The sequence below is a fragment of the Ranitomeya imitator genome, chromosome 4 (assembly GCF_032444005.1).
Source record: "Ranitomeya imitator isolate aRanImi1 chromosome 4, aRanImi1.pri, whole genome shotgun sequence".
NCBI lineage: Eukaryota > Metazoa > Chordata > Amphibia > Anura > Dendrobatidae > Ranitomeya > Ranitomeya imitator.
In genome coordinates, this window is record NC_091285.1 from 724,510,338 (window position 1) to 724,534,832 (window position 24,495).

The 24,495-nt window shown below is 47.7% G+C and overlaps 1 protein-coding gene across 2 annotated transcripts in view; it reads left to right on the top strand.

Moving 5' to 3' along the window:
- Positions 1 to 24,495, top strand: part of ACAP1 (ArfGAP with coiled-coil, ankyrin repeat and PH domains 1) — a 268,373-nt gene that overhangs the window by 145,110 nt on the left and 98,768 nt on the right. For both annotated transcript variants that reach the window (XM_069767645.1, XM_069767646.1), the window contains exons 10-11: positions 1,229 to 1,338; positions 13,894 to 13,942. In XM_069767645.1, coding sequence (XP_069623746.1) covers positions 1,229 to 1,338; positions 13,894 to 13,942 — 159 coding nt within the window. The remainder of the gene's footprint in view (positions 1 to 1,228; positions 1,339 to 13,893; positions 13,943 to 24,495) is intronic.

Genomic DNA, 24,495 nt, shown 5'->3' on the forward strand with positions numbered 1-24,495 from the left:
GCAAACCAGCCCATGAGTTCTGGCAAACTGAGCATCAACCATGCTGACTCCAGCTCCACTGTCTACAAACACAGAAATCTCCTTGGTTTTGCTCTCCAGCACCACATCTGCTGTCAGGACAAACCGGGAACTGCAGGTTGATGATAAATGCACCCCATGCTTATTGAACTACAGACTACCAACTACCTTTTGCTTAGGTATCAAAGGACAGGTCCCAATATTATATCCCTTTTTTCCACACTCCCTTCTTTTTGCAAATCTCCGGGGAAATGTATGATGAAGAGGCATCCCCTAACTGCATGGGTTCCTCTACCTTCCCCAGAACTGGTTCACCGCCAGACCGTTCCCTGGCAACGGGGCAATACCCCGAAAAGGAGGCTCCGGAGAAGGTGGTCTTATCCACCGATCCCTAAGGCATCTATAAACACGTATAGTCATTGACATAACAGCCTCCAAGGACTCAGGAGTTTCATATACCACCAAAGCATCCTTCAACCTTTCAGTGAGACCCTGAAGAACTTGGCTTCAGAGAGCCTGGTCACTCCACTTAGTATCAGTTGCCCATCTGCGGGATTCGGAGTGATACATAGCCACTGACCCAATCCCTGCTGTAGATGATGTAACTGGACTCAGCCGAGGAGACTTGGTCAGGGTCATCATAGATAAGGGCTAAAGCCAAAAAAATCCCTCCACAGACTGGAGACAAACCGAACCCTGCAGCAAAGCTCAGGGTTGAGGATCTCCCTGTAGTAGATAGATCACAATACCGACTCGTTGCTCCTCATTTCCGGTGGAACTCATTCCGGCTGCAGATATCTAAGGTTGGGGTCTCTGCAGGTAGGCCGGTCAAGCTGGAACCCAAGGTTGCCGTCCCAGACAGATTTTCAGGAGGTAGGGACAAGTTTTTTGTGTTCAAGGAACCTTGCAAACTGTATTTTAAACTTTGTCCTCAGGACATGCTCTCTGCGCTGTGAGGATTTGCCCGTTTCTGAGCTACTGTAGAATTTACAATTGATATCACTCATGTAATGCAAGAAGTGAAATCTTTGGAATTGTACTATACTGATATTTCTTATCTGTGCATCATAAATCGTGGTATGTGTTACAGGGGCCCACAATGTGCCCTTTGTCCACCCCTCCAGTTCACATGCTTGTCCCGTCATATTACTTTCGGTTAGATGCCGTTTTACTCTTCCTTATGTCCTCTCCCCATCTTCTTACTCCTTAGGACATTTCTGATGAAGATGCTATTCATCAAGGAGATGGAGAGACATCTGAGAATGTGATTGAAGGATACCTCTTTAAGCGAGCCAGTAATACTTTTAAGACCTGGAGCCGGTGAGAGAACATCATTGCCGTTTTGGTGGGGGACGTGATTATTCAGGAGAAACCTGAGTGGAAGAGGAATCCGAAATAAGCAGAGACTTCTTACATAGTAACATAGTATTTGAGGTTGAAGGAAGACTATAAGTCCATCTAGTCCAACCCATAGCCTAACCTAACATGCCCTAACATGTTGATCCAGAGGAAGGCAAAAAAAACCCATGCGGCAAACACTTAGGCTAGTTTCACACTAGCGTTTTGAGGAGCTGCGGAGGGCTGCGGACTGTAGCTCCACCTACTTCTGCATGCGGCCTGCGTACCTATCTTTAACATTAGGTACGCAGGTTGTGCCGCTGTATGCGGATGCTTCCGCATGTGTCGTTTTGATGATGCGGCGACCAGCGTAGGACGCAGCTTGTAGCAATTTTTCTTTCTCCGCATCGTCAAAACGACGCATGCGGAAGCATCCGCATACAGTGGCATGACCTGTGTACCTAATGTTAAAGATAGGTACGCAGGCCGCATGCAGGCAGCATGCCGAAGTAGGTGGAGCTAGAGGCGGAGGTTCGGCCGAGGGGGGGGTTTCACGGAGGAAGTTTGCAGCTCCTCAAAACGCTAGTGTGAAACTAGCCTAAGCTCCACATTGGGGAAAAAAATTCCTTCCCGACTCCACATCCGGCAATCAGACTAGTTTCCTGGATCAACGCCCTATCAAGGGATCTAGTGTATATACCCTGTAACATTATACTTTTCCAGAAAGGTATCCAGTCCCCTCTTAAATTTAAGTAATGAATCATTATAACATCATACGGCAGAGAGTTCCATAGTCTCACTGCTCTTACAGTAAAGAATCCGCGTCTGTTATTATGCCTAAACCTTCTTTCCTCCAGACACAGAGGATGCCCCCTTGTCCCTGTCTCAGGTCTATGATTATAAAGATCATCAGAAAGGTCTTTGTACTGTCCCCTCATATATTTATACATTAACATAAGATCACCCCTTAGTCTTCGTTTTTCCAAACTAAATAGCCCCAAGTGTAATAACTAGGGTTGAGCGACTTTTACTTTTTTAGGATCGAGTCGGGTTTCGCGAAACCCGACTATCTCAACAGTCGAGTCGAGTGAAATCGGCCGATTATCGCGAAAAGTCGGGGGATCGACCGAAACACGAAACCCAATGCAAGTCAATGGGGGAGCATAGTCGGCAGTGAGTGGAGGCCTGGAAAACACCTACAGAGCCCATTTAAATGGCAAAAACATCAATTCTTGTTACTGAAGCTTGTCAATCTTAATTTACCTTATAATAATAGTAAGGCATTGGAAATTGGGGGTCATTTGGCTAAAGTTGTGGGGGGTAGGGCTGGTTCAAGTATTTAGTGGGCCCAGGAAACGTGGACCACGTCACGGCAGTGGAGCAGGGAGAGGTAAGTATTTCAACTTTGCAAGTGCTGTGATCCCGAGCAAGCAGGGGGGGCACTCGTTGGCACCGGCACAGGGCCCCTCAAAGTACGGCAGTGTATATGACGGCGGGTGGCGCCGCCCACCGGCAGCGACACTTTTGCGTACTATGAGGGGCCCTGTGCCAGTGACGTCGCCAACGAGTATTCCTCCCCCCACCTGATGAAGGAACCTGCACTTTCATCTGCACCTTCCTCTTTGTCCCCGTGTAAGGTGGTATGGTATGCGGGAAGGGGAACCTGACTTTCAGCAGGGTCAGATTCTGTCTGTGTAGAGTGCACGGGGAATGTTGCGTTATGGGTCAATGTACCAGCAGACTCATCTATCACTGGCTGGGCAATGGGCAGGATGAGGAGGAAACACAGATATAGGCCCAAAGAATAAAGTGGGCTAAATGCAGTTCAAAATTGGTAACAGGACTAACCAGGGGGCATTGCTTTGTTCAGTGGAGGACAACTGTAATGAGAGGCTGACACAGTGAGTAGGCCCAAATCAGTAAGTAGGCTAAATGCAGTTTAAAATTGGTAACAGAAGTAAACAGCGGCACTGGTTTGTTCAGTGGAGGAGAACAGCAAGGAGCGGCAGACACCGTTGGTAGGGCCAACAAAACAAGTAGGCCAAATGCAGTGTTATATTAAAAACAATATAACGAGAGCCTGAAGATAGAAGCTAGGGAAAGGCAACCTGGAGAACAACTTGGAGCGGCAGACACCGTTAGTAGGCCCCAACCAAACTAGTAGGCCAAATGCAGTGTTATATTAAAAACAATATAACGAGAGCCTGAAGATAGAAGCTCAGGAAAGGCAACCAGGAGAACAACTTGGAGCGGCAGACACTGTTAGTAGGCCCCAACCAAACTAGTAGGCCAAATGCAGTGTTATATTAAAAACAATATAACGAGAGCCTGAAGATAGAAGCTCAGGAAAGGCAACCAGGAGAACAACTTGGAGCGGCAGACACTGTTAGTAGGCCCCAACCAAACTAGTAGCCCCCATGCAGTTTTCAAATTCTGATAGGCTGAAAACCTGACAATTGCAGCTCAGCTTTTTTAAGAGGAGGACAGCTGCATTGAGTGGCGCAGACACTGGTAGTAGGCCTTACACCACAAAGTTGGCTCAGTGCAGTTTAAAAAAGGTTACAGGGGTACACGGGCAGCATTGGAGTGGTCAGTGGAGGACAATTGGCAGGAGGGACCGCAGACAGACTTAGTAGGCCTAAAATAAAAAAGTAGGCTCGATGCAGTTGTAAATAGGTTCCAGGGGTACACAGGCAGCATTGGTGTGGTCAGCGGAGGACAATTGGAAGGAGTGTCTGACACAGTTAGTAGGCCAAAATAATAAATAGATGTTAATGTCTGGCAAAAAAACAAATTAACAAATAAACAGGTGGCATACTTGGGTACAGGGGTGGGCTCCTCTGCTGACTTTCAGACATTGTTATTTGGCGCCAAGTATTAGCTGGTGTAAATGTACGACAGGGCCCCAGTATATTTTTGCTAGCATCGTACATGTCAACAAATTTGTATTGGCAGTGCCATTGAAGGATTTCACCGCATAGACTAAACATTGGTGGAGCAGTGAGAGATAATTTTGCAAGTGGTAGAGCACTGTTTGAACTTGGGGGGGGGGGACACTCTCTCGTGGCCGGCGGTACAGGCCCAGGGCCCCTCATGTTACAACGGTGTGTCTGACGTTGGGTGCGCGCCACCACCGCCAGAGACACTTTATTGTACTATGAGGGACCCTGTGCCAGTGCCTTCGACCAAAAGTGGGAACACCCACCTCTTCAGACAAACGGCATTCTCACGGGTGCTTGCGCCAAGTGGTGACCACGGCCCCGTGGGGGGAGTTAGCCCATTTAGGGAGGTGTAAAAATGTCGTATGCTGGACATAGAGCAGCTGCAAATGGAGAAATTGGAACAGTCAGTAAGACCAGTCAAAAAGCAAGACCTTTTTACTGGAAAGCTAGGTGTCAGCCGGGAAAGGTGGGGCAAAATAATTGGAAATCCATGATTGGTTCATTTTAATGAAGGTTAGATCATCAACATTTTGGGTAGCCAGACGAGTCCTTTTTTCGGTCAGTATTGAACCAGCAGCACTGAATACTCTTTCTGATAGGACACTAGCTGCCGGGCAAGCGAGCTCCTGCAATGCATATTCTGCCAATTCAGGCCAGGTGTCTAATTTGGATGCCCAGTAATCAAATGGGAATGACGGTTGAGGGAGAACATCGATAAGGGATGAAAAATAGTTAGTAACCATACTGGACAAATGTTGTCTCCTGTCACTTTGAATTGATGCTGCAGTACCTGTCTTGTCTGCGGTCATAGCAAAATCACTCCACAACCTGGTCAGAAAACCCCTCTGTCCAACGCCACTTCTGATTTCTGCACCTCTAACACCTCTGCCCTGTTGCCCCCTGCAGCTCGTGTGAGAACCATCACCGGCGCTGTGTGCTGGGAATGCCTGAACCAAACGGTCTACAAGAGTCGCTTGTTTGGTTGCCAATATTTGCTCAAGGTTCTCATGTGGCATGATATTTTGCAATTTCGCTTTGTATCTTGGATCCAGGAGGCAGGCCAACCAGTAATCATCATCGGTCATCATTTTTATAATCCGTGGGTCCCTTTTTAGGATGCGCAAGGCATAATCCGCCATGTGGGCCAATGTTCCAGGTGTCAATTCACTGCTTGTTCTGGGTTGAGGAGCACTTTCTGGCAAATCAACGTCACTTGTCTCCCTCAAAAAACCTGAACCTGACCTTGCAACGCCACCAGTTTCTATTGCCCCCTGAGAAGCTTCCTCTTCCAAAAAATATTCATCCCCATCATCCTCCTCCTCTTCGCCCGCCACCTCGTCCAGTAGACTTCCCTGACCAGACAATGGCTGACTGTCATCAAGGCTTCCCTCGTCCTCGGCTGCAGACACCAGCTCCTTTATGTGCGTCAAACTTTGCATCAGCAGACGCATTAGGGGGATGCTCATGCTTATGATGGCGTCATCTGCACTTACTAGCCGTGTGCATTCCTCAAAACACTGAAGGACTTGACACAGGTCTTGTAGCTTCGACCACTGCACACCTGACAACTCCATGTCTGCCATCCAACTGCCTGCCCGTGTATGTGTATCCTCCCACAAATACATAACAGCACGCCTCTGTTCGTACAGTCTCTGAAGCATGTGCAGTGTGGAGTTCCACCTTGTTGCAACGTCGATTATTAGGCGGTGCTGGGGAAGCTTCAAAGATCGCTGATGGTTCTGCATACGGCTGGAGTGTACGGGCGAACGGCGGATGTGCGAGCAAAGTCTGCGCACCTTCAAGAGCAGGTCAGGTAACCCCGGATAACTTTTCAGGAAGCTCTGCATCACCAGGTTCAAAGTGTGAGCCAGGCAAGGAATGTTTCAGTTGTGAAAGGGCTATGGCAGCCATAAAATTCCTTCCGTTATCACTGACTACCTTGCCTGCCTCAAGATGTACACTGCCCAGCCATGACTGAGTTTCTTGCTGCAAGAACTCGGACAGAACTTCCGCGGTGTGTCTGTTGTCACCCAAACACTTCATTGCCAATACAGCCTGCTGACGCTTGCCACTACTGTTCCATAATGGGACACCTCGTGTGCAACACTGGCAGCTGCGGATGGAGTGGTTGTGCGACTGCGGTCTGTGGACGAGCTCTCGCTTCTGCTGGAGGACGAGGAGGAGGAGGAGGGGGGGCGAATGCCTACAGCCAACTGTTTCCTAGACCGTGGGCTAGGCAGAACTGTCCCAATATTGCTGTCCCCTGTGGACCCTGCATCCACCACATTAACCCAGTGTGCCATGATGGACACGTAACGTCCCTGGCCATGCCTACTGGTCCATGCATCTGTTGTCAGGTGCACCTTTGTACTCACAGATTGCCTGAGTGCATGGACGATGCGGTCTTTTACATGCTGGTGGAGGGCTGGGATGGCTTTTCTCGAAAAGAAGTGTCGACTGGGTAGCTCGTAGCGTGGTACAGCGTAGTCCATCAGGGCTTTGAAAGCTTTGCTTTCAACTAACCGGTAGGGCATCATCTCTAAGAGATTAGTCTAGCAATGTGGGCGTTCAAACCCTGTGTACGCGGATGCGAGGATGAGTACTTCCTTTTCCTAACGAGAGTCTCTTGTATGGTGAGCTGGACTGGAGAGCTGCATATGGTGGAACTAGCGGGGGTGGTGGTGGACATGGCAGACAGAGAGGGTTGGTGATGGTATTCTTGCTGTTGGCCTTCATACAGTGTTTCCTACCAAGAACCTGGTGATTCCCTGACTGCTTTGGCCTTGCGACGATACCTCCACATTTGCTGTAGGTGGTGTGGTAAGCGGAAGGCTTACAGTGAGGGAAGGAATGTAGCGTTGCTGACTAGCTTCATTGTGAGCAGGTGCAACAACGTTACGGGACGTTTGGTAGTTAGTCCAGGCTTGCAAGTGCATGGTGGTTAAATGTCTACACATGCAAGTTGTATTTAGATTTTTCACATTCTTCCCTCTGCTAAAGGTCCTTGAGCATTTCTTACAGATGACTTTGCACTGATCATTTGGATGTTGGTTAAAAAAATGCCAGACTGCACTCTTCCTACTATCGGATACCTTTTCAGGCATTGCACACTGAGCTACTTTAACCGGATGGCCACGCTGTCCTACAACTGTTTTTGGTTTTGACACATGTTTTTGCCCAGATACGGGCCTGGCAGATGGAACCTGTTGCGATGTTGATGCCTGCTGCGACTCCTCCTCCTCCGCTCCAGAGCTACTGCCGGCGGCACCCTGTTCCCCCAATGGCTGCCAATCGGGGTCAACAACTGGGTCATCTATCACCCCCTCTTCAATGTCATGTGCACCTTCCTCTGTGTCACCGTGTAAGCCGGTGCTAGCGCGTTCGTGACGGGGCACCATAGTCTCATCAGGGTCAGATTCTGGCTCAGTACACTGCGAGGGCAATGTAGTGATCTGAGTCAATGGAACAGCATAATAATCTAGCTGTGGCTGTGCATCTGTGCACTCCATGTCCGATTCATCTTGTAATGGGCTGTTAACAATTTCCCTTTCAAACCCAGGCACGGTATGTGTAAAGCGCTCCATGGAGAAAACTGTAGTGTTGCCTGCCGCATCCTTCACTGTTGGTTTGGGTGAAGGACACAAGGAAGCGACTTGTTCCTGACTGGGAGCATCCACTGACGACGCACTGCTTTTAAATTTTGCACTTTCCAAAGAGGAGGCGAAAGAGCTAGAGGCAGAGTCAGCAAGGAAAGCCAAAACTTGTTCCTGCTGCTCCGGCTTTAAAAGCGGTTTTCCTACTCCCAGAAAAGGGAGAGTTCGAGGCCTTGTGTAGCCAGACGACGAACCTGGCTCAACAACTCGAGACTTAGGTGCTATATTGCTTTTCCCACGACCACCTGATGCTCCACCACCACTACCATCATTACCAGCTGGCAATGACCGCCCACGGCCACGACCTCTTCCACCAGACTTCCTCATTCTTGGAAAAATGTAACCAAACTAACAAAAGTTATATGGTACTGTAAAACCAGTTAGAAGGTGGACGCAAAATTGTTGTGAGTTTAAATCTCCTTTTATAGGTGTGTGAGACAGCTGGGAAAAATCAGGCCTACTGTATTACACTACACAGTTTGAGTGGCAGAAAGTGGCTGACAGATGCCACAAACAGGACTGACGCAGATGCACTCAGTGGCAATATAAATCTCCCTTTTTTATGTGTGGGAGAATGCAGGAAAAAAAATCAGGCCCACTGTATTACACAACACCGTTTGAGTGGCAGAAAGTGGATGACAGATATATAAAAAAATACAAAGGCTGTAGTCGAATTTCAATCTCCCTACAATGATCAAAGGACAAGTATGGCAGCAATAAAAAGGACTGCTGCACACAAGAGTGTGTACAAATAAACAAGATAGCTGTGCAGAAAGGAGCAACAGGATTATTGCTTTGAAAAAAGCAGTTGGATTGCACAGCGGCGTACAAACAGCAATGCAGCTATCAGGGAGCCTTCTAGGGCAGCCCAATGAGCTACAGAGCTGAGGCACCCAAAATAAACTCCACTGTCCCTGCAAAGAAAAGGTGGTGTTGGACAGTGGAAATCGCTACAGCACAAGCGGTTTGGGGGTTAATATTCCCTTCCTAACAATATCCCTGCTTCAGACGAAGCGGCAGCAACCTCTCCCTATGCTAAGATCGGCAGAAGTAAGATGGCGGTCGGCGTGCATGCCCCTTTATAGCCCCTGTGATGCCACAGAAAGCAAGCCAATCACTGCCATGCCCTTCTCTAAGATGGTGGGGACCGAGACCTATGTCATCACACTGCCCACACTCTGCGTGCTCCTGCATTGGCTGAAAAATGGCGCTGAAAGAGTCATATGAAGCGCGACTTTGGTGCGAAGATCGCCGACCGCGTGGCCGATCCCACACTGGGATCGGCTCGGGTTTCACGAAACCCGACTTTGCCGAAAATTGGAGACTTATGAAATTGACCGATCCGTTTCGCTCAACCCTAGTAATAACCTATCTTGGTATTGCAGACCCCCCAGTCCTCTAATAACCTTGGTCGCTCTTCTCTGCACCCGCTCTAGTTCAGCTATGTCTTTCTTATACACCGGAGACCAGAACTGTGCACAGTATTCTAAGTGTGGTCGCACTAGTGACTTGTATAGAGGTCAAATTATGTTCTCCTCATAACATCTCATATAATATTTTTCAGGGGTCTCTAGTTCAGGTTCCTCTACTCCCAGGCTTCTTTATTCCAGGTTAATATAGTTCTGGTTCCCCTACTTCCAGGCTTCTCTATTCCTGGTTAACAGGTTAATATATTTTAGATGTCTCTAGTTCAGGTTCCTCTACTTCCAGGCTTCTCTATTCCTGGTTAATATATTTTATATGTCTCTAGTTCAGGTTCCTCTACTTCCAGACTTCTCTATTCCAGGTTAATATGTTTTATATGTCTCTAGTTCTGGTTCCTCTACTTCCAGGCTTCTCTATTCCTGGTTAATATGTTTTATATGTCTCTAGTTCAGGTTCCTCTACTTCCAGGCTTCTCTATTCCTGGTTAATATATTTTATATGTCTCTAGTTCAGGTTCCTCTACTTCCAGGCTTCTCTATTCCTGGTTAATATATTTTATATGTCTCTAGTTCAGGTTCCTCTACTTCCAGGCTTCTCTATTCCTGGTTAATATATTTTATATGTCTCTAGTTCTGGTTCCTCTTCTTCCAGGCTTCTCTATGCCTGGTTAATATGTTTTATATGTCTCTAGTTCAGGTTCCTCTACTTCCAGGCTTCTCTATTCCTGGTTAATATATTTTATATGTCTCTAGTTCAGGTTCCTCTACTTCCAGGCTTCTCTATTCCTGGTTAATATGTTTTATATGTCTCTAGTTCTGGTTCCTCTACTTCCAGGCTTCTCTATGCCTGGTTAATATGTTTTATATGTCTCTAGTTCAGGTTCCTCTACTTCCAGGCTTCTCTATTCCTGGTTAATATATTTTATATGTCTCTAGTTCAGGTTCCTCTACTTCCAGACTTCTCTATTCCAGGTTAATATGTTTTATATGTCTCTAGTTCTGGTTCCTCTACTTCCAGGCTTCTCTATTCCTGGTTAATATATTTTATATGTCTCTAGTTCAGGTTCCTCTACTTCCAGGCTTCTCTATTCCTGGTTAATATATTTTATATGCCTCTAGTTCAGGTTCCTCTACTTCCAGGCTTCTCTATTCCTGGTTAATATATTTTATATGTCTCTAGTTCAGGTTCCTCTACTTCCAGGCTTCTGTATTCCAGGTTAATATATTTTATATGTCTCTAGTTCAGGTTCCTCTACTTCCAGGCTTCTCTATTCCTGGTTAATATATTTTATATGTCTCTAGTTCAGGTTCCTCTACTTCCAGGCTTCTCTATTCCTGGTTAATATGTTTTATATGTCTCTAGTTCAGGTTCCTCTACTTCCAGGCTTCTCTATTCCTGGTTAATATATTTTATATGCCTCTAGTTCAGGTTCCTCTACTTCCAGGCTTCTGTATTCCAGGTTAATATATTTTATATGTCTCTAGTTCAGGTTCCTCTACTTCCAGGCTTCTCTATTCCTGGTTAATATATTTTATATGCCTCTAGTTCAGGTTCCTCTACTTCCAGGCTTCTGTATTCCTGGTTAATATATTTTATATGTCTCTAGTTCTGGTTCCTCTACTTCCAGGCTTCTCTATTCCTGGTTAATATATTTTATATGTCTCTAGTTCAGGTTCCTCTACTTCCAGGCTCCTCTATTCCAGGTTAATATATTTTATATGTCTCTAGTTCAGGTTCCTCTTCTTCCAGGCTCCTCTATTCCAGGTTAATATATTTTATATGTCTCTAGTTCAGGTTCCTCTTCTTCCAGGCTTCTCTATTCCTGGTTAATATATTTTATATGTCTCTAGTTCAGGTTCCTCTACTTCCAGGCTTCTCTATTCCAGGTTAATATATTTTATATGTCTCTAGTTCAGGTTCCTCTACTTCCAGGCTTCTCTATTCCTGGTTAATATATTTTATATGTCTCTAGTTCACGTTCCTCTACTTCCAGACTTCTCTATTCCTGGTTAATATATTTTATATGTCTCTAGTTCAGGTTCCTCTACTTCCAGGCTTCTCTATTCCTGGTTAATATATTTTATATGTCTCTAGTTCAGGTTCCTCTACTTCCAGGCTTCTGTATTCCAGGTTAATATATTTTATATGTCTCTAGTTCAGGTTCCTCTACTTCCAGGCTTCTGTATTCCAGGTTAATATATTTTATATGTCTCTAGTTCTGGTTCCTCTACTTCCAGGCTTCTCTATTCCTGGTTAATATATTTTATATGTCTCTAGTTCAGGTTCCTCTACTTCCAGGCTTCTCTATTCCTGGTTAATATATTTTATATGTCTCTAGTTCTGGTTCCTCTACTTCCAGGCTTCTCTATTCCTGGTTAATATATTTTATATGTCTCTAGTTCAGGTTCCTCTACTTCCAGGCTTCTCTATTCCAGGTTAATATATTTTATATGTCTCTAGTTCAGGTTCCTCTACTTCCAGGCTTCTCTATTCCTGGTTAATATATTTTATATGTCTCTAGTTCAGGTTCCTCTACTTCCAGGCTTCTCTATTCCTGGTTAATATATTTTATATGTCTCTAGTTCAGGTTCCTCTACTTCCAGGCTTCTGTATTCCAGGTTAATATATTTTAAATGTCTCTAGTTCAGGTTCCTCTACTTCCAGGCTTCTGTATTCCAGGTTAATATATTTTAAATGTCTCTAGTTCAGGTTCCTCTACTTCCAGGCTTCTGTATTCCAGGTTAATATATTTTATATGTCTCTAGTTCTGGTTCCTCTACTTCCAGGCTTCTCTATTCCAGGTTAATATATTTTATATGTCTCTAGTTCTGGTTCCTCTACTTCCAGGCTTCTCTATTCCTGGTTAATATATTTTATATGTCTCTAGTTCAGGTTCCTCTACTTCCAGGCTTCTCTATTCCTGGTTAATATATTTTATATGTCTCTAGTTCTGGTTCCTCTACTTCCAGACTTCTCTATTCCTGGTTAATATATTTTATATGTCTCTAGTTCTGGTTCCTCTACTTCCAGGCTTCTCTATTCCTTGTTAATATATTTTATATGTCTCTAGTTCTGGTTCCTCTACTTCCAGACTTCTCTATTCCTGGTTAATATATTTTATATGTCTCTAGTTCTGGTTCCTCTACTTCCAGGCTTCTCTATTCCTCGTTAATATATTTTATATGTCTCTAGTTCAGGATCCTCTACTTCCAGGCTTCTGTATTCCAGGTTAATATATTTTAAATGTCTCTAGTTCAGGTTCCTCTACTTCCAGGCTTCTTTATTCCTGGTTAATATGTTTTAGATGTCTCTAGTTCAGGTTCCTCTACTTCCAGGCTTCTCTATTCCTGGTTAATATATTTTTATATGTCTCTAGTTCAGGTTCCTCTACTTCCAGGCTTCTCTATTCCTGGTTAATATATTTTATATGTCTCTAGTTCAGGTTTCTCTACTTCCAGGCTTCTCTGTTCCAGGTTAATATATTTTATATATCTCTAGTTCAGGTTCCTCTACTTCCAGGCTTCTGTATTCCAGGTTAATATATTTTATATGTCTCTAGTTCAGGTTCCTCTACTTCCAGGCTTCTCTATTCCTGGTTAATATGTTTTATATGTCTCTAGTTCTGGTTCCTCTACTTCCAGGCTTCTCTATTCCTGGTTAATATGTTTTATATGTCTCTAGTTCAGGTTCCTCTACTTCCAGGCTTCTGTATTCCTGGTTAATATATTTTATATGTCTCTAGTTCTGGTTCCTCTACTCCCAGGCTTCTCTATTCCTGGTTAATATATTTTATATGTCTCTAGTTCTGGTTCCTCTACTTCCAGGCTTCTCTATTCCTGGTTAATATATTTTATATGTCTCTAGTTCTGGTTCCTCTACTTCCAGGCTTCTTTATTCCTGGTTAATATATTTTATATGTCTCTAGTTCTGGTTCCTCTACTTCCAGGCTTCTCTATTCCTGGTTAATATATTTTATATGTCTCTAGTTCTGGTTCCTCTACTTCCAGGCTTCTTTATTCCTGGTTAATATATTTTATATGTCTCTAGTTCTGGTTCCTCTACTTCCAGGCTTCTGTATTCCAGGTTAATATATTTTATATGTCTCTAGTTCTGGTTCCTCTACTTCCAGGCTTCTCTATTCCTGGTTAATATATTTTATATGTCTCTAGTTCTGGTTCCTCTACTTCCAGGCTTCTTTATTCCTGGTTAATATATTTTATATGTCTCTAGTTCTGGTTCCTCTACTTCCAGGCTTCTGTATTCCAGGTTAATATATTTTATATGTCTCTAGTTCTGGTTCCTCTACTTCCACGCTTCTCTATTCCTGGTTAATATATTTTAGATGTCTCTAGTTCTGGTTCCTCTACTTCCAGGCTTCTCTATTCCTGGTTAATATGTTTTATATGTCTCTAGTTCAGGTTCCTCTACTCCCAGGCTTCTCTATTCCTGGTTAATATGTTTTATATGCCTCTAGTTCACTCGCTGAGATAAATAATTACAGATGTTTTACTTTGCAGTCGCTGGTTCTCCATTCAGAATAACCAACTGGTTTATCAAAAGAAGGTGGTGAGTACAGAAGAAGTTCTCCAATGTCAATGTAGAGCAGCCAGACAGATCCAAGCGTTAGGAAGAAGTTAATAAAGGATCCCAGAGTTTCCAGCACAACCATTAGTAATGCAGACTGTCAGGGACCAAATATACGTCAGGACTAGTGTTGAGCGATACCTTCCGATATCGGAAAGTATCGGTATTGGATAGGATCGGCCGATATTCAAAAAATATCGGATATCGCCGATACCGATACCCGATCCCAATGCAAGTCAATGGGACCAAAATATCTGAAATAAAATAAACCCTTTCTTTCCTTGTAGGTTCATTTTACATGAAGGAAAACAACTAAGAATAATGCCGGATGTATTTGGGGAGGTGGCGGAGACATTAAAGTCATAGAGGTTTAGCCCAATCAAATAGAATAGCATTTTTTTTTTTTGTTTTTTTTTAAAGACGTTCGGAGTGACAAAGATATTGACTATGTAAATATTTTTTTTATTTTGTCAGATATTGATGTTTCACTATTCCACGACCTTCCCCTTCTTTTTTTTTTTACTTTTCCCACACTTTCATCTTCATCATCATCAGCATCTTTGACATCAACTTCTTCTTCACCTTATTCATCTTCTTCTTCATCCTTTACCTTTTTTTTTTTTTTTTTATTACATTCTTCATATTCATTTTATTCAACTATTATTATTCTTCCTATTCTACATATTCTTTTTATTCCACTGTTATTATTCTTCCTATTCTACTTCTTCATCATATTCTCATTTGTGACAGGCATTCCCGTAGTTGTTATCTATAAAAGTTGGAAGATTACACCTTCCGTTCTGCCAGTCACAAAAGTTACATTTGTCCGCGTTCAGTTTGGCCTGCAGCATCAGGCTTTATCCAGGGGCACCACGAGGAGGAACGGACTCACCCCCATACACAGCTTAGTCTTCTTCTGCATATAATTTAGATAATATCTTTTGCTCTGATATTAAGTCTTATGCTTAATGTTCTTCTGCTCTTTGTTCTGCAGCCTCTTGTTCTTCTGCTTCTCGGTCTTCCATGTCGTCGTCTCCAGTGTCGTCATCTCCGCCGTCGTCGTCTCCGCCGCCGTCGTCTCCGCCGCCGTCGTCTCCGCCGTCGTCGGGGTGGTCTTCCGGGTTGTCGTCGTCGTCATCGGGATGGTCTTCCGGGTCGTCGACTTTAGGGTCTTCAACTTGGTAATGTAGCAGAAGGTACAAGAAGGCTGAGAAAATGCCAAGAACCTGATGATGGAACTGGAACTCGGATGGCTACCCGAAGGTTCAAGAGCCTATGGAACTACCGAGGACCAGCTGACGTTACTGGAACCCGGTTACTAAGCAGGAGGTACCCGTGCTAAAAAGCACTACCAAGGACCGCCTGACGTTGGCGGAACTCGGATACCCAGAAGGAGGCACCTAAGCCAAAGGCTCTGCCCGGAACCAGCTGATGGTACTGGAACCAGGATGGGGAGCAGAAGGTACAAGAGCAAAAGACACTGCCGAGAACCAGCTGACGGTGCTGGAACCAGGTGGTGGACCCGAAGGCCCACAGGAGAGGAGAGAACAGCTAGGCCGCGAGGCAGCCGCAGTTACCGAACCCCAACAGTCTTACAGGGGGAGCTGGGCCTACTGGCACTACAGAACCAGCCTTGACTACCAGTTCACGCAGCCCACATAGGAAGCTCCTAAACTGGAGGCACCCTGGAGTTGGCTAACCCGACCGCACCACGACGGGGCAAGCATAGGCGTCTCAGTGAGCTTGACACGACCCGGAAACAGCTGACGGTGCTGAAACCAGGTTTGGCACGAGGGAGTACCTGTGACAAAAACACTGCCGAGAACCAGCTGGCGGTGCTGGAACCCGGATGCGTTGCCTATCAAAGATTGTCTTCCTACAGCCCCAACTAGCGGTGTTGGAGCAAAGGGTAAGCAGGGGGAGCAGAGTGTAGGCCGAAGCCTGCACTGGAGTCAGCTTTGTGTCTGCGTTGCGTTTGCAGGACACTTTGCCGGCTACACAGTGGGGGAACAGCAGGCGGTGCTGAACCCCACTAACACATTGGCTGGTGTTTTTCTCTGTGCAGCTAGCACTTCCGGGCAAAAACTAGCGGTGTTATAGCCCAGGGGCAGCAGGAGGAGGAGAGGAGCAGAGTGTAGGCCGAAGCCTAGTTGAACCAATTTCAAAGGTAACCTTTAACCTCCCCTCAGGTGTTACAAAGTACAAGAGCCACACCTTGTGCAGCATTAATGCTGCACAAGTAAAAGGTTGCTCTATTAATTTTTCTACTTGCACACGCTGAATGCAACACGTACACAATTTAGCCCATTCTACAGTCAAAGTGTAGTTGAGGCGTGACTTGTATTTTTAAGGAGACGCAGCATAGGTGTCCCAAATAACGCCTTTGTGCTTGGCGCAGCTTCCTGAGCGTTGTTTTTTGCTGTACAGGAGTCTGCGCTCTTGTGTTATCCCTTGGCAATGCCCTGTTAGCGCTGCCCGTCTTATGACCTCATTTCATGTTGGCCGCTGCGGTTAACGATGGCCATAAATCCCAGACACACAGTGCCTTTTCATAAAGTCACACTGCGGTGCTGGGATTCGTGGCCTTGAGCAGTAAATATTTTCGACGCTCACACACGTCCTTACACCTGCTTCAGACTGGGCGGCCTCTGCTGATCCCTTTTCGCATGCCGCGGCCATGAGGCCGCACAGTATGAAGAAGGCGGAAGGAGATGAGTGACGACAGGCGAACATATGCACTGCTCGTGCCCATAAACCACACCCTCGCTGACAAAATAAATAAGACAATGAGGGGCGTTGTTTCACGCAGGGCGGATGCACAGGCGCAGCCAGCTAACCATGATGTCAAAAGACGGGAAGCGCTACCAAGGGGGGTGCTGCGTATCATTAGAAAGGAAAGTCACACCTCAGGGACAGTGGAATGGTCTCAATGAGACACATTTTGTACGTGTTGAGTTCCACGTGGGCAAGGAGAAAAAGTCAGCCACCTTGTACAAATGCAGCAGTACTGCTGAACAAGGTGGCTGTTATACATAGAAACACCTGGGGGTGGGGGGCAGGCTCTCTTCAATTTCAGTTCATGTGCCTGCATGGCGTTTGCAGGTCACGTTGCCGGCTACACAGCTGGGGAACAGCTGGCGGTGCTGAACCCCACTGACACATTGGCTGGTGTTTTTCTCTGTGCAGCTAGCACTTCCAGGCTAAAACTGGCGGTGTTATGAGCCCAGGGTCAGCAGGAGGAGGAGAGGAGCAGAGTGTAGGCCGAAGCCTGCACTGGTGGCAGCTTTTGTTCTGTTGTGCCTGCGTGGCGTTTGCAGGTCACGTTGCCGGCTACACAGCTGGGGAACAGCTGGCGGTGCTGAACCCCACTGACACATTGGCTGGTGTTTTTCTCTGTGCAGCTAGCACTTCCAGGCTAAAACTGGCGGTGTTATGAGCCCAGGGTCAGCAGGAGGAGGAGAGGAGCAGAGTGTAGGCCGAAGCCTGCACTGGTGGCAGCTTTTGTTCTGTTGTGCCTGCGTGGCGTTTGCAGGTCACGTTGCCGGCTACACAGCTGGGGAACAGCTGGCGGTGCTGAACCCCACTAACACATTGGCTGGTGTTTTTCTCTGTGCAGCTCGCATGTCCGGGCAAAAACTGGCGGTGTTAGAGCCCAGGGTCAGCAGGAGGAGGAGAGGAGCAGAGTGTAGGCCGAAGCCTAGTTGAACCAATTTCAAAGGTAACCTTTAACCCCCCTCAGGTGTTGCAAGGTACAAGAGCCACACCTCGTGCAGCATTAATGCTGCACAAGTAAAAGGTTGCTCTCTTAATTTTTCTCCTTGCACACGCTGAATAAAACACGTACACTATTTAGCCCATTATACTGTCAAACAGTAGTGGAGGCGTGACTTGTCTTTTTAAGGAGATGCAGCACAGGTGTCAAAATTTACACCTAGGTGCTGGGCGCAGATTCCTGAGCGTTGTTATTTGCTGTACAGGAGTCTGCGCTCTTGTTATCCCTTGGCCATGCGCTGTGAGCGATGCCTGTCTTCTCACCTCATTTCATGTTGGCCGGTGCGGTTAGCGATGGCCATGAAACCCAGACCCGCAGTGTCTTTTAATAAAGTCACGCTGCAGAGCTGGGATTCGTGACCTTGCGCAGTAAATTTTGTCGCCTGTCCCTCATGTCCTTACACCTGCATCAGACTGGGCGGCCTCATCTGATCCCTTCTCGCATGCCGCGGCCATGAGGCCGCACATTCTGAAGAAGGCGGAAGGAGATGAGTAAAGACAGGCGAAGATATCCACTGCTCGTGCCCATCAATCACACCCTCGCAGTCAAAATAAGTAAGACAACGAGGAGCGTGGTTTCAGGCAGGGCGGACGCACAGCCGCAGCCAGCCAACCAAAGATGTCAGAAGACGGGCAGCGCTAACAAGGGGGGTGCTGCGTGTCATTAAAAAGGAAAGTCACACCTCAGGGACATTGTACTGGTCTGTAATGAGACACATTTTTTAAGTGTTTAATTAAACGTGGGCAAGTAGACAAAGTCAGCCACCTTGTACAAATGCAGCAGTACTGCTGTACAAGGTGGCTGTTATACATAGAAACACCTTGGGGTGGGTGGCAGGGTCCCTTTAATTTCAGTTCATGTGCCTGCGTGGCGTTTGCAGGTCACGTTGATGGCTACACAGCAGGGGAACAGTTGGCGTTGCTGAACCCCACTAACACATTGGCTGGTGTTTTTCTCTGTGCAGCTAGCACTTCCAGGCTAAAACTGGCGGTGTTATGAGCCCAGGGTCAGCAGGAGGAGGAGAGGAGCAGAGTGTAGGCCGAAGCCTGCACTGGTGGCAGCTTTTGTTCTGTTGTGCCTGCGTGGCGTTTGCAGGTCACGTTGCCGGCTACACAGCTGGGGAACAGCTGGCGGTGCTGAACCCCACTAACACATTGGCTGGTGTTTTTCTCCGTGCAGCTAGCACGTCCGGGCAAAAACTAGCGGTGTTAGAGCCCAGGGTCAGCAGGAGGAGGAGAGGAGCAGAGTGTAGGCCGAAGCCTAGTTGAACCAATTTCAAAGGTAACCTTTAACCCCCCTCAGGTGTTGCAAGGTACAAGAGCCACACCTCGTGCAGCATTAATGCTGCACAAGTAAAAGGTTGCTCTCTTAATTTTTCTCCTTGCACACGCTGAATAAAACACGTACACTATTTAGCCCATTATACTGTCAAACAGTAGTGGAGGCGTGACTTGTCTTTTTAAAGAAAAGCAGCCCAGGTGTCGAAAATAACACCTTGGTGCATGGGCGCAGCTTCCTGAGCGTTGTTATTTGCTGTACAGGAGTCTGCGCTCTTGTTATCCCTTGGCCATGCGCTGTGAGCGCTTCCTGTCTTCTGACCTCATTTCATGTCGGCCGTTGCAGTTAGCGATGGACATGAATCCCAGACCCACAGTGTGTTTTCAAAAAATCACACTGCGTGGCTGGGATTCGTGGCCTTGTGCAGTAAATATGTTTGCCGCTCACACATGTCCTTACACCTGCTTCAGACTGGGCGGCCTCATCTGATCCCTTATCGCATGCCGCGGCCATGAGGCCGCACAGTCTGAAGAAGGCGGAAGGAGATGAGTTAAGACAGGCGAACATATGCACTGCACATGCCCATCAATTACACCCTCGCAGCCAAAATATATGAGACAACGAGGGGCGTTGTGTTGGGCAGGGCGGACGCACAGGCACAGGCAGCCAACCAATGATGTCAGAAGACGGGCAGCGCTACCAAGGGTGGTGCTGCGTATCATTAGAAAGGAAAGTCACACCTCAGGGACAGTTGAATGGTCTCAATGAGACACATTTTGTACGTGTTGAGTTCCACGTGGGCAAGGAGAAAACGTCAGCCACCTTGTACAAATGCAGCAGTACTGCTGTACAAGGTGGCTATTATACATAGAAACACCTGGGGGTGGGGGGCAAGCTCCCTTCAATTTCAGTTCATGTGCCTGCGTGGCGTTTGCAGGTCACGTTGCCGGCTACACAGCAGGGGAACAGCTGGCGGTGCTGAACCCCACTAACACATTGGCTGGTGTTTTTCTCTGTGCAGCTAGCAATTCCGGGCAAAAACTAGCGGTGTTAGAGCCCAGGGTCAGCAGGAGGAGGAGATGAGCAGAGTGTAGGCCGAAGCCTCCACTGGTGGCAGCTTTTGGTTGGTTGTGCCAGCGTGGCTTGTGCTGGACACGATGCCGGCTACACAGCAGGGGAACAGCTTGCGGTGCTGAACCCCACTAACACATTGGCTGGTGTTTTTCTCTGTGCAGCTCGCATTTCCGGGCAAAAACTAGCGGTGTTTGAGCCCAGGGGCAGCAGGAGGAGGAGAGGAGCAGAGTGTAGGCCGAAGCCTGCACTGGTGGCAGCTTTTGATCAGTTGTGCCAGCGTGGCTTGTGCTGGACACGATGCCGGCTACACAGCAGGGGAACAGCTGGCGGTGCTGAACCCCACTAACACATTGGCAGGTGTTTTTCTCTGTGCACCTAGCACTTCCAGGCTACAACTGGCGGTGTTATAGCCCAGGGTCAGCAGGAGGAGGAGAGGAGCAGAGTGTAGGCCGAAGCCTAGTTGAACCAATTTCAAAGGTAACCTTTAACCCCCCCTCAGGTGTTGCAAGGTACAAGAGCCACACCTTGTGCAGCATTAATGCTGCACAAGTAAAAGGTTGCTCTCTTAATTTTTCTCCTTGCACACGCTGAATAAAACACGTACACTATTTAGCCCATTCTACTGTAAAACAGTAGTGGAGGCGTGACTTTTCTTTTTAAAGAAAAGCAGCACAGGTGTCGAAAATAACACCTTGGTGCATGGGCGCAGCTTCCTGAGCGTTGTTATTTGCTGTACAGGAGTCTGCGCTCTTGTTATCCCTTGGCCATGCGCTGTGAGCGCTTCCTGTCTTCTGACCTCATTTCATGTCGGCCGTTGAGGTTAGCGATGGACATGAATCCCAGACCCACAGTGTGTTTTCAAAAAATCACACTGCGTGGCTGGGATTCGTGGCCTTGTGCAGTAAATATGTTTGCCGCTCACACATGTCCTTACACCTGCTTCAGACTGGGCGGCCTCATCTGATCCCTTATCGCATGCCGCGGTCATGAGGCCGCACAGTCTGAAGAAGGCGGAAGGAGATGAGTGAACACAGGCAAACATATGCACTGCACATGCCCATCAATCACACCCTCGCTGTCCAAAAAAATAAGACACCGAGGGGCGTTGTTTCGAGCAGGGCAGACGCACAGGCGCAGCCAGCTAACCAATGATGTCAAAAGACGGGCAGCGCTAACAAGGGTGGTGCTGCGTATCATTAGAAAGGAAAGTCACACCTCAGGGACAGTGGAATGGTCTCAATGAGACACATTTAGTACGTGTTTAATTAAACGTGGGCAAGGAGAAATAGTCAGCCACCTTGTACAAATGCAGCAGTACTGCTGTACAAGGTGGCTGTTATACATAGAAACACCTGGGGGTGGGGGGCAGGCTTCCTTCAATTTCAGTTCATGTGCCTGCGTGGCGTTTGCAGGACACGTTGCCAGCTGCACAGCAGGGGAACAGCTGGCGTTGCTGAACCCCACTGACACATTGACTGGTGTTTTTCTCTGTGCAGCTCGCATGCCCGGGTAAAAACTGGCAGTGTTAGAGCCCAGGGTCAGCAGGAGGAGGAGAGGAGCAAAGTGTAGGCCGAAGCCTCCACTGGTGGCAGCTTTTGGTTGGTTGTGCCAGCGTGGCTTGTGCTGGACACGATGCCGGCTACACAGCAGGGGAACAGCTGGCGGTGCTGAACCCCACTAACACATTGGCTGGTGTTTTTCTCTGTGAAGCTCGCATTTCCGGGCAAAAACTAGCGGTGTTTGAGCCCAGGGTCAGCAGGAGAGGAGCAGAGTGTAGGCCGAAGCCTAGTTGAACCAATTTCAAAGGTTACCTTTAACCCCCCCTCAGGTGTTGCAAGGTACAAGAGCCACACCTCGTGCAGCATTAATGCTGCACAAGTAAAAGGTTGCTCTATTTAATTTGCTCCTTGCACACGCTGAATAAAACACGTACACTATTTAGCCCACTATACTGTCAAACAGTAGTGGAGGCGTGACTTGTCTTTTTAAGGAGATGCAGCACAGGTGTCAAAATTTACACCTAGGTGCTGGGCGCAGATTCCTGAGCGTTGTTATTAGCTGTACAGGAGTCTGCGCTACTGTGATCCCTTGGCCATGCGCTGTGAGCGCTGCCTGTCTTCTCACCTCATTTCATGTTGGCCGTTGCGGTTAGCAATGGATATGAATCCCAGGCCCACAGTGTGTTTTCAAAAAATCACACTGCGTGGCTGGGATTCGTGGCCTTGTGCAGTAAATATGTTTGCCGCTCACACATGTCCTTACACCTGCTTCAGACTGGGCGGCCTCAGCTGATCCCTTATCGCCTACCACGGCCAGGAGGCCGCACAGTCTGAAGAAGGCGGAAGGAGATGAGTTAAGACAGGCGAACATATGCACTGCACATGCCCATCAATCACACCCTCGCAGCCAAAATATATGAAACGAGGGGGGTTGTGTCGGGCAGGGCGGACGCACAGGCACAGGCAGCCAACCAATGATGTCAGAAGACGGGCAGCGCTATCAAGGGGGGTGGTGCGTGTCATTAAAAAGGAAAGTCACACCTCAGGGACATTGTAATGGTCTGTAATGAGACACATATTTTACGTGTTTAATTCTACGTGGGCAAGGATAAAAAATCAGCCACCTTTTACAAATGCAGCAGTACTGCTGTACTAGGTGGCGTTTGCAGGTCACGTTGCCGGCTACACAGCAGGGGAACAGCTGGCGTTGCTGAACCCCACTAACACATTGGCTGGTGTTTTTCTCTGTGCAGCTAGCACTTCCGGGCAAAAACTAGCGGTGTTTAAGCCCAGGGTCAGCAGGAGGAGGAGAGGAGCAGAGTGTAGGCCGAAGCCTGCACTGGTGGCAGCTTTTGTTCTGTTTTGCCAGCGTGGCTTGTGCTGGACACGTTGCCGACTACACAGCAGGGGAACAGCTGGCGGTGCTGAACCCCACTGACACATCACCTAGTGTTTTTTCTGTGTAGACAACACTTCCAGGTGGCAACTGACAGTGTTGAAACCCAGGGAATCAAAGAGGAGCAGAGTGTAGGCCGAAGCCTGCAGTGGAGCAAGTTGAAAGGGAACCTTTAACCCCCCCCCAGGCATTTGTTGCTGAAAGAGCCATCTTGTACAGCAGTAATACTGCACATGGAAAATGGTGGCTCCGAAAATTATGCTCCTTGCAAACGCTGAAGTACACACTCATATAATGTGTCCCCTCACACTGTCAAACCGTCCGGAAGTGGGACTTTCCTTTGTAATGTGACACAGCAAAGCCGTCATTCCAACCCCCTTGGTGCCGTGCGCCACCTCCTCAACGTTGTTTGGTTCTGTCACGGAGCCCGCGCTGTAATGTTATCCCTTGGCCATGCACAGTTAGCGGTGCCCGTCTTCTGACATCATGTAGGTGTCAGGCTGGCAGTGCCTGTGCGTCCAAGCTGCCCGAGATCCAACCTTGCAGTGTCATCTAATGTAGTCCCACTGCGGGCCAGGGATCCATGGGCATGCGCAGTGCATATCATCGCCTCTCACTCACCTCCTTCCTGCTTCTTCAGACTGTGCGGCGTCACTGCCGTGGCATGCTATTAGGGATCAGCTGACGCCGCCTAGTCTGAAGAAGCGTGAAGAAGGGGAGTGAGAGGCTAGTATATGCACTGCGCATGGCCATGGATACCAGGCCCACTGTGGGATCACATTAGACGACACTGCGAGGTGGGATTTCGGGCAGCGTGGACGCACAGGCGCAGCCAGGACGACAACAAATGATGTCAGAGGACGGGCAGCGCAAACTGTGCATGGCCAAGGGATAACATAACAGCGCAGGGTCCATGACGGAATCAAACAACGCTAAGGAGCCAGCGCACGGTGGCAAGGGGGTAGCAATGACGGCTGTGCTGTGTCACATTACAAAGGTAAGTCCCACCTCCGGGACGGTTGGACGGTGTGAGGGGACACATTACATGAGTGTGTAGTTCAGCGTTTGCAAGGAGCATAATTTCAAGAGCGACCTTTCCCTTGTGCAGTATTAGTGCTGCACATGGTGGCTCTTTCAGTAACAAACGCCTAGGGGGGGGGGGGGACAGGTCCCCTTACATTTTAGTTGTGCCAGCGTGGCGGTCGCATGACACGTTGCCGGATACACAGCTGGGGATCAGCTGACGTTACTGAACCCCAATAACAGAGGAGTGACTGTTAACTGTGCACACAGCACTTCCAGGCACCAACTGGCGGTGTTAGAGCCCAGGGACAGCAGGAGGAGCAGATTGGAGGTATTGCCGCACACACAGCTGGGGATCAGCTGACGTTACTGAACCCCAATAACAGAGGAGCGACTGTTAACTGTGCACACAGCACTTCCAGGCATTAACTGGCGGTGTTAGAGCCCAGGGACAGCAGGAGGAGCAGATTGGAGGTATTGCCGCACACACAGC